General features: G+C 48.6%; 1 protein-coding gene across 1 annotated transcript in view; it reads right to left on the bottom strand.

Annotated features, from left to right (window-relative positions):
* Nucleotides 1–7,298, bottom strand: part of LOC100091830 (adipocyte plasma membrane-associated protein) — a 40,807-nt gene extending 33,509 nt beyond the window's left edge. Inside the window, exon 1 of the mRNA XM_029072101.2 lies at nt 7,104–7,298. Coding sequence (XP_028927934.1) covers nt 7,104–7,195 — 92 coding nt within the window. The 5' untranslated portion in view covers nt 7,196–7,298. The remainder of the gene's footprint in view (nt 1–7,103) is intronic.
* Nucleotides 7,299–9,669: the final 2,371 nt, after the last annotated feature.

The following is a 9,669-nucleotide window of genomic DNA, read 5'->3' on the forward strand; positions in this document are numbered from 1 at the left end:
TGGCTGTACCCAGAGGTCAAGAGTTATCCCCTCTCAGGGTTGCAGCTGGAGTTTCCAGTACTCTATCAGTCATGACTATAGGAGGGAGAGTCAAACAGAGGCATACCCATTCCATTCCTACCTTGGGCAGTGGCTAGTGAGTGGAAGGCAATCTGCTATGAGTCAGAACTCACCTGTGCTGGGTAGCATCAGCATGGGACAGAGTTGAGGGCAGAGACTCGTTTACTGCGCGGAAGGAGGCAGTGGTAAACCACTTCCATATTTTTACCAAGAAAACTCTATGGATACGCTACCAGAATGACTGCAGATGGAAGTGGGGCGTTCTGGGAGAGATGTGTCTATGGCGTCGCTATGGGTCGGACACGACCCTACAGCATAAGACAACAACAAGAGTTATAATTTTTCCAGGGATTTATTTTCAAAGGGATGTTCTAATAAGTGAGGGTCTTTTCCATCGGACCTGGAGACCTTTGCCTTGAAAAAGGGAACCCTCCTTTCCTATTTCCCCTGGACTGTATTCTTCACCAAGCAACATTGGAGAATACTCAATACAGCATTACTGTAAAAAAACTATTAAACATTTTAAATGGGATATGCAACATCCTAGGCTCATTTAGACATCTAGAAGAGGCTGGTGGATTTATACATATGGGGTCCTGGGAATTAATAGGGAAAAATTTGTTGGAGTAATCCATCAATCAATACTATTTACTAAGCATTTACTATGTGCAGAACACTGTACTAAACCCATGGGAGAGTACAATACAACAGAATTAGTTGGCATGTTCCCTGCCCATAACAAGCTTACAGTCTAGAGGGGGAAGACAGATATAAATATGAATAAATAAGGGGAAGAGGAAGGATTTTAGAAGGGTTATGGCCTGCCAGATTTGGAGAGTGAATTCTAAAGCAGAGGAAGAGCATGAGAGAGAAGATAGAGATGGGAGAGGTGCAAGCAAGTTGGGAAGATGTGGGATAAGGTCTGAAAGGAAATCACCTATTTGGTTTGAGGGTCAGAAACAAAAATGGCTGCAATGATTACCATAATCATAATCCCAGAACCCTAAAACATGATTTCGGATGTCGGTGCTAATGCTGATGCACTAGGGACTGGGTAAAAAAATGGAAGCAATTCCACTTGTGAAAATCTAGGCCTGCGTTTTGAAATACCTTGCCATCCCAACTGCTGCCCCCAACATTAACAGCAGGCACATATGGCAAGAAATCCGTTTTATTTTTTCTTGAAATAGGATGCATCTCCAGACCCTGTCCCATCTCCTTCCTTCTCCCAGTCACTTACTTCATGAATGGAGTGTTTGATCCCCTAGTGTTTACCCCTTCGGCCAAAACTCTAGTTATACCTCCATGTGATAAGCAAATAATCCAACACTTTGGGTACCATCTGTCTCACCAAGGATTTGAAAAGTTCACCCTCTAGGATACAATCTAGGGTTCTCATTCTTCCTAGAGAGAGAGGACTGTATAGGTGGGAGAGGCAGAAGGCCACATCCATGCCTGCTCTTAATCACTATTACTTCTTTTGCAGAAGGCGATGGAAGAATTCACATGGCCTATCCTGTGGGCACCATCCGCCATTTCCAGTTCCACTGCTCAGACAGCAGTGGAAAATGCTGCTGGAGTTGGGAGTCTGGGAGGAGGATGGTGTGCCAGTCCTAGTAGCACTAATATTTATTAAACATCAACCGTGTGCAAAGCTGTGTACCAAGCACTGAGAAAGAAGTACATGGAGAAGATATGAGAAAGAAGTGCACGAGAAGCAGCACTGGCATAGTGAAAAGAACATGGGCCTGGGAGTCAGAAGACCTGGGTTCTAATCTTGGCTCTGCCACATGCCTGCTGTGTGAAACTGAACAAGTCACTTCTCTGTGCCTCAGTTATCTCAGCTTAAAATGGGGACAAAACAGCTGTTCACCCACCCTCTGGGGGTGAAACACCTGTTCACCCTCCCTCCTGGACCGTGAGCCTCTTGTGGATTAGGGACTGTGTCCAACTTGATTATCTTGTATCCACCATAGCACTTAGAATAATGCTTGGCACATAGTAAGTGCTTAACAAATTCCACGTTTATTGTGATTATTAGATACAAACACAGTCCCTGGCCCTCAAGCAGTTCACAATCCAAGAGTAAAACCAGGGGGTGGGAGTTGGTGACAGATGCAGAGGACGAAGCAGAAATAGCAGAGACAAGGGAGGACAATACATACAACAGGAGCAGGAAGGTTTCAGGCCCCTTCAAGTTTAGACGAGCAGCCCCAGGAGTCATAGCCGTGTCAGTGGCCTTCCCACAATTCTACAAATGGAGAAGGTCTGACGCTGCTGCTGTTTGAGCCCTTCCGAGGCTGGAGAAGAGCCCAGGGAAGCACCCAGCAGCATGGAGGTGGGATAGACTATCTTCCAAACTGTCGGCCTTGCTTCCCCCAGGAGTAAGAAGAATGAGAAAGGGCTCACGCAGCCACTGCTGCTGCTCCTAGTTTCAGGCCTCTGTATATAAGGTGCCTTCTTAGAGGATAAATGAGTGGACAAGCCAGTTTTCCAGGCCTACTTCCATTCTAGATGGAACCTTCTGTCCTACAGCAGGCTACTCCAGAACACCGTGTCAACTGCTGTTTATTGGGAGCTTGAGTGCAACACACTGTACCAACTGCTTGGGACAGCAGAAGCTTAAGACACATTTCTTGAATATACGGAGCTTAGGTGGAAAGAGACTAGCTGTAGCTATGATGCCACGCACTTGGCAGTTATTCAGGACTCAATCCTCACTTATAAGAACCCTCAGCTCTGCCTTCAGCCTGGTACCAAGACTGGAAGAAGAATATTACGGGTGGTGAGCGGAGAACCGGGCCCTCTTCCAGCAGCAAGACCTAGTGGAAAAAGCACAGTCCTGGGAGTCAGAAGACCTTCTAATCCCAGCTCTGTCACTTGTCTGCTGTGTGACCTTGTGCACTTCTCAGTGCCCAAGTTACCTCATCTGTAAAATGAGGATAAAAACACTCGTTCTCCCTCCCTCTTAGACTGTCCCACGTGTGATAGAGATTGTGTCTGATCTTCGCATATTTTATCTACTCTAGGGCTTAATACAGGGCTTGGCACATAGAAAGGGCCTAACGCTGTTATTATTATTATTTCCAGCAATTTGGTATTGCTACTAGTAAGCTTTCCTATTGGCATCTCCTGCTGAATTCTGGACTGAATTTTCCTTAACACTATGAGAATGTGCCTTGCTCTTGTGTTTATAATGTAGCTATGGTTTGATAATAGACTCCTTTTCCATAACTGTCCATATGCTAGGAAATTCTAGACCGCATCTAACATGTAATATAGTGTCAATGATAGAAATGGCACATGTTTAGAGGGGAACAAGAATTCACACATTTTACACATATTGCTTTACTTGCTTTTTCACTGTCGCCTTATAATGACTTCACATCTGACATAACTCAGAACTTGTCTTTCTAGAACCGTGTTGTTCACCCAGGGAATGAGTTAGTTGTTTCTTGGCTTCTTTCCCTCATCTTCCTGCCATGAAAACTTCAGGATGCTCAGTGGAGCATTTCTAGCCAGGAAAATGAATTCCAAGGAGGGCAATCATTACAATTTTCCTCCAAGGATCCTGTTGCAACAGTCAAAGGCTGAATATTGGGTTGGATGGACAATTATTCATTCATTCATTCAATAGTATTTATTGAACGCTTACTATGTGCAGAGCACTGTACTAAGTGCTTGGAATGTACAATTTGGCAACAGATAGAGACAATCCCTGCCCATTGATGGGCTTACAGTCTAATCGGGGGAGACAGACAAAAACAATAGCAATGAATAGAATCAAGGGGATGTACATCTCATTAACAAAATGAATAGGGTAATAAAAATATATACAAATGAGCAGGTGAGCACAGTACTGAGGGGAAGGGAGAGAGGGAGGAGCAGAGGGAAAGGGTGGGAAAGGGGGCTTAGCTGAGGGGAGGTGGGGGGGGGGCAGAGAGGCAGCAGAGGGAGCAGAGGGAAAAGGGGAAGCTCAGTTTGGGAAGGCCTCCTGGAGGAGGTGAGCTCTCAGTAGGGCTTTGAAGAGGGGAAGAGAGTTAGTTTGGCAGAGGTGAGCAGAGAGGGCATTCCAGGACAGCGGAAGGACTTGGGGCAGGGGTCGACGGTGGGATAGGTGAGAACGGGAGATGGTGAGGAGGTGAGCGGCAGAGGAGTGGAGCCTACGGGGTGGGCAGCAGAAAGAGAGAAGGGAGGAGAGGTAGGAGGGGGCAAGGTGATGGAGAGCCTTGAAGCTTAGAGTGAGAAGTTTTTGTTTCATGCAGAGGTTGATAGGCAACCACTGGAGGTTTTTAAGAAGGGGAGTGACATGCCCAAAGCGTTTCTGCAGGAAGGTGATCTGGAATGAAGAATAGACTGGAGTGGGGAGAGACAGGAGGAAGAGAGGTCAGAGAGAAAGCTGACACAATAATCCAGCTGGGATATTATGAGAGCCTGTACCAGTAAGACAGCCATTTGGGTGGAGAGGAAAGGGCGGATCTTGGTGATATTATAAAGGTGAGATCAGCAGGTCTTGGTGATGGATTGGATGTGTGGGGTGAATGAAAGAGCTGAGTCAAGGATGACTCCAAGGTTGCGGGCTTGAGAGACGGGAAGGATGGTTGCACCATCCACAGTGATAGGGAAGTCAGGAAGAGGACAGGGCTTGGGAGGGAAGATAAGGAGCTCAGTTTTGGACATGTTGGGTTTTAGGTGGCGGGCAGACATCCAGGTGGAGACATCCTGGAGGCAGGAGGAGATATGAGCCTGAAGGGAGGGGGAGAGAACAGGGGCAGAGATGTAGATCTGTGTCTCATCTGCATAGAGAGGATAGTTGAAGCCGTGGGAGTGAATGAGTTCACCAAGGGAGTGAGTGTAGATAGAGAACAGAAGAGGGCCAAGAACTGACCCTTGAGGAACCCCTACAGTTAGAGGATGGGAGGGGGAGGAGGAGCCTGCAAAGGAGACTGAGAATGAACGGCCAGAAAGACAAGAGGAGAACCAGAAAGACAAGAGGAGAACCGGGAGAGGATGGCGTCTGTGAAGCCAAGGTGAGATAAGGTGTGGAGCAGATGGGGATGGTCTACAGTATCAAAGGCAGCTGAGAGGTCAAGGAGGATTAGGATAGAGTAGGAGCCATTGGATTTGGCAAGAAGGAGGTCACAGGTGACCTTTGAGAGAGCAGTCTCAGTAGAGTGGAGGGGAAGGAAGCCAGATTGGAGGGGGTCCAGGAGAGAAATGGAATTAAGGAATTCTAGGCAGTGAGTGTAGACAACTCGTTCTAGGAGCTTGGAAAGGAAGGGTAGTAGGGAGATGGGGCGATAACTGGAAGGGGAAGTGGGGTCGAGAGAGGGTTTTTTAGGATGGGGGAGCATGGGCAACATTGGAGAGTGAACCGTTAAAGATAGAAGTTAAGGAGGGGAGGAGGGAAGGGGTGATGGTGAGCAGGAATGGTGTCCGAAGCACAGGTGGAGGGGGTGGCACTTGCGAGGAGGCAGGAGATCTCCTCTGAAGATACTGCAGGGAAAGATGGGGAAGTAGGGGAGAGGGTTGGCGTGGGGAGGCAGAAGGGGGAAGGGTGACTTTGGGGAGCTCGGACCTGATTGTGTTAATTTTTGTGATGAAGTAGGTGGCCAGATCGTTGGGGGTGAGGGATGGGGAGGGGCAGGAACAGGGGGCCTGAGGAGAGAATTAAAGGTCCGGAACAATTGGCGGGGGTGATGGGCATGGGTGTCAATGAGGGAAGAAAAGTAGTTTTGCCTGCCGGAAGAGAGGGCAGAGTTAAGGCAGGAAAGGATAAATTTGCAATGGATAAGGTTGGCTTGGTGCTTGGACCTTCGCCAGGAGCGCTCAGCAGCTTGAGCATGAGAGCGAAGGAGGCAGACAGAGGCAGTGACCCAAGGCTGTGGGATAGTGGACCAAGAGTGGCAGAGGGAAAGGGGGGGCGAGTGAGTTGAATTAGTCTTGACCAGGATGGCACTGTTTACAGGTTTATATTTTCTAAGAGTCTCCAAATACTCACTCTTGTTCTCCGTCAGGACTACACCTACTTTCGTGTTTTCCACACTAGCACATTAATGAGGTTCAGGAGGAAAAACCCAACTGCCCAGGTGAAACTACTGCTGCAAGGTATGCACAAGACAAATTCAGAATTCTTGCCTCTTGGCCAATGAGGTCGTCTGGTCTCCCTTAAGCGCCCAAAGTTACACTAGGCTACCTGACAGTCCAATTCAAAAATTTATTCTATTGGGCATTTAAAGACTACCACCAGATTTGAAGGGGAAAACCTCACCGTGCGCACTGATAATAATAATTATGGGATTTGTTCAGCACTTTCTATTTGCAAGGCACTGTACAAAGCGCTGCGGTGAATTCAAGGAAATCGGGTTGGACACAGTCCCTGTCCTGCGTGGGGCGCACATTCTTAATTCCCACTGTACAGATGGGGAACTGAGGCCCAGAGAAGTGAGGTGACTTGTCCAAGGTCACAGAGCGGACAGGTGGTGGAGCCTGGATGCAAATCCAGGTCTTTCTGACTCCAGGCCCTTGGTCTGTACACTTGGCCGGGCTGCTGCTCCTAAATCATTCATTCATTCATTCATTCATTCATTCATTCGTATTTGTTGAGCGCTTACTATTGTGCAGAGCATTATACTACGCGCTTGGAATGGACAATTCGGCAACAGAGCCGATCCATGCCCAGTGACTGGCTCACAGTCTAATCGGGGGAGACAGACGGCAGAGCAAAACAGAACGATGCATTCATTCAACCGTACTGACTGCGTGCTTACTCTGTGCAGAGCACTGTACTAAGCGCTTGGAATGGACAATTCGGCAACAGATAGAGACGATCCCTGCCCAATGACGGGCTCACAGTCTAAACGGAGGAGAACGAGACAGCAAAGCAGAAGAGAACAAAAGAAAATCATCAAGATAAAAAGGATCAAGGAGATAGACATCTCATTAACGAAATAAATAGGGTAATAAATAATATAAACAAATGAGCGGTTTAGCTGGCTCCCTGGTCGGTTTCCCAAAGCGGCTCGGCGGGCCTCGGCCCCTACCTGTTGTCCTTGAGCCCTGGCACCTGGTTGTCTTCAGTGATGACCTGCGGCCTAATGGGCCGGCGCTGCCGCAGACCGCCCGCCTCATTCATGGTGCCGAGCCGCGCGGGGGTCGGGCCGGGGCCGGGGGACTGGTTTCCCGCTCAGCAGCCGCCACCCAGGAGAGCCGCACCGCGCAGTGCGCTCCCCGGCCCCTCCCTCCCACCCGCCAGACGCCCTGCCGGCGGGGCCCGATTGCGGCTCGGCTGGGATCGGCTCGGGCTCGGCTGGGCTCGGCTCGGGCTCGGCTAGGCTCGGCTCGGGTTCGGCTGGGCTCGGCTCGGGCTCGGTTGGGCTCGGCTCGGACTCGGCTGGGTTCGGGTCGGGCTCGGCTGAGGCTCGGCTCGGGCTCGGCTCGGGCTCGGCTCAGGCTCGGCTCGGGCTCGGCTCAGGCTCGGCTCGGCCCGTCGCGCAACTCGGACGACAGAGCTGGGGCGGCGGAGGGCGGGGCTTCTGATTGGCAGCACCTGGAGGGGCGAGGGCGGGAGGGGAAGGAGCGGTGCGGGGCTGGTCCTGAAGGGGGCGCTGTGCGCGGGGGGGATGGGGGTGCAGGGCAGATTCCCCCGCCCGGTTTTTCAGCTGGGGTATAATAATAATGATAATGGTGGTATTTGTTAAGCGCTTACTAATAATAATAATGTTGGTATTTGTTAAGCGCTTACTATGTGCAGAACACTGTTCTAAGCGCTGGGGGAGACACAGGGGAATCAGGTTGTCCCACATGGGGCTCACAGTCATAATCCCCACTTTACAGATGAGGTAACTGAGGCCCAGAGAAGTTAAGTGACTTGCCCACAGTCACACAGCTGACAAGTGGCAGAGCCGGGATTCGAACTCATGACCTCTGACTCCACAGCCCATGCTCTTTCCACTGAGCCACGCTGCTTCTCTGTGCCAAGCACTGTTCTAAGCGCTGGGAGGATACAAGATGATCAGGTTGTCCCACGTGGGATTCACAGTTTTAATCCCCATTTTAATAATAATAATAATAACAATGTTGGTATTTGTTAAGCGCTTACTATGTGCCGAGCACTGTTCTGAGCACTGGGGTAGATACAGGGTAGTCAGGCTGGGGCCACAGTTTTAATCCCCTTTTTATTCATTCATTCATTCATTCAATAGTATTTATTGAGCGCTTACTATGTGCAGAACACTGTACTAAGCGCTTGGAATGTACAAATCGGTAACAGATAGAGACAGTCCCTGCCCTTTGACGGGCTTACAGTCTAATTGGGGGAGACAGACAGACAACAATAGCAATAAATAGAATCTAGAATACATTCCCTGCCTACAGAAAGCTAACAGCCTAGAGGAGGAGACACTCATTAATATAAATAAATAATCACTAACCTTCAAGGTCGGTAGGCATGTTTCCTGCCCACAGGGAGCTTACAGTCTTGCTGGAACGCACAACAGTGTTTAACAGTAACCAAAAGGCTCTCAGAAGGCGTCTGTTGCAGTTCCCTGCTTAGTTCCTATTTTACGCTATTCGAAAAGACATAGAGAAGAAAACATTGTCCTCAGAGTCTGTGCTCACTTTAGAATTTCTGCAAGCAGAAAAACAGAGGGAATATTAATGGAAAGCAGAATTACCTTCCCAGAGGTAAAAGATTTCCAGACTCACGAGGAGAGGTACTTGAACTTTGTCAGCAAGGACCAGGGAACTTCAAAAACATGAGGAATACCGACTCCCTCATAGTCTCTCTATTGTGCAGCGATGCTCATATAGAAGGGATTTTCTCAGTGATGACAACAATAGTGATGCTGATGATATTTATTTTTTAGACTGTGAACCCCAGGTGGGACAAGGGCTGTGTCCAACCTGATTAACTTGCATCTATCCCAGCACTTAGCATGGTGCTCAACATGTAGTAAGCACTTAAATACAACAACAGTAATAATAATAATATAATAATAAGGTAGTTAATATGTGCCAAGCATTATGCTGAGCTGAAGCGGATGCAGCTTAATCTGATCAGACCCATGCCCTTTCCCACAGTCTGAGAGGAACGGAGAACAGTTGTTTTACCCCCATTTGACAGATGAGGAAACCGAAGCACAGGAAATAGAAGCAGCATGGTCTAGAGGATGCAGCATGGGCCTGGGAGTCAGGTCGTGGGTTCTGATCCCAGCTCTGCCACTTGTCTGCTGTGTGACCCTGGGCAAGTCACTTAACTTCTCTGTTCCTCAGTTCTCTCATCCATAAAATGGAGACTAAGACCGCGAGCCCCACGTGGGACATGGCCTGTATCCAACCTATTAGACTGTAAGCCCGTTGATGGGCAGGGATTGTCTCTATCTGTTGCCGAATTGTACATTCCAAGCACTTAGTATAGTGCTCTGCACATAAGTGTTCAATAAATACTATTGAATGAATGAATAAATAATTAGCTTGTATCTACCCCCAGTGCTTAGTACAGTTCCTGGCATATAGTAAGCGCTTAACAAATACTATTTTAAAAAAGTGAGTTCTAACATTACATGGCAAGCAATTGGCAGTCAGAACTAGAACCCGAGTCTCCTGTCC

This window comes from Ornithorhynchus anatinus, chromosome 9 (genome assembly GCF_004115215.2).
Source record: "Ornithorhynchus anatinus isolate Pmale09 chromosome 9, mOrnAna1.pri.v4, whole genome shotgun sequence".
In the NCBI taxonomy this organism is placed as follows: Eukaryota; Metazoa; Chordata; class Mammalia; order Monotremata; family Ornithorhynchidae; genus Ornithorhynchus; species Ornithorhynchus anatinus.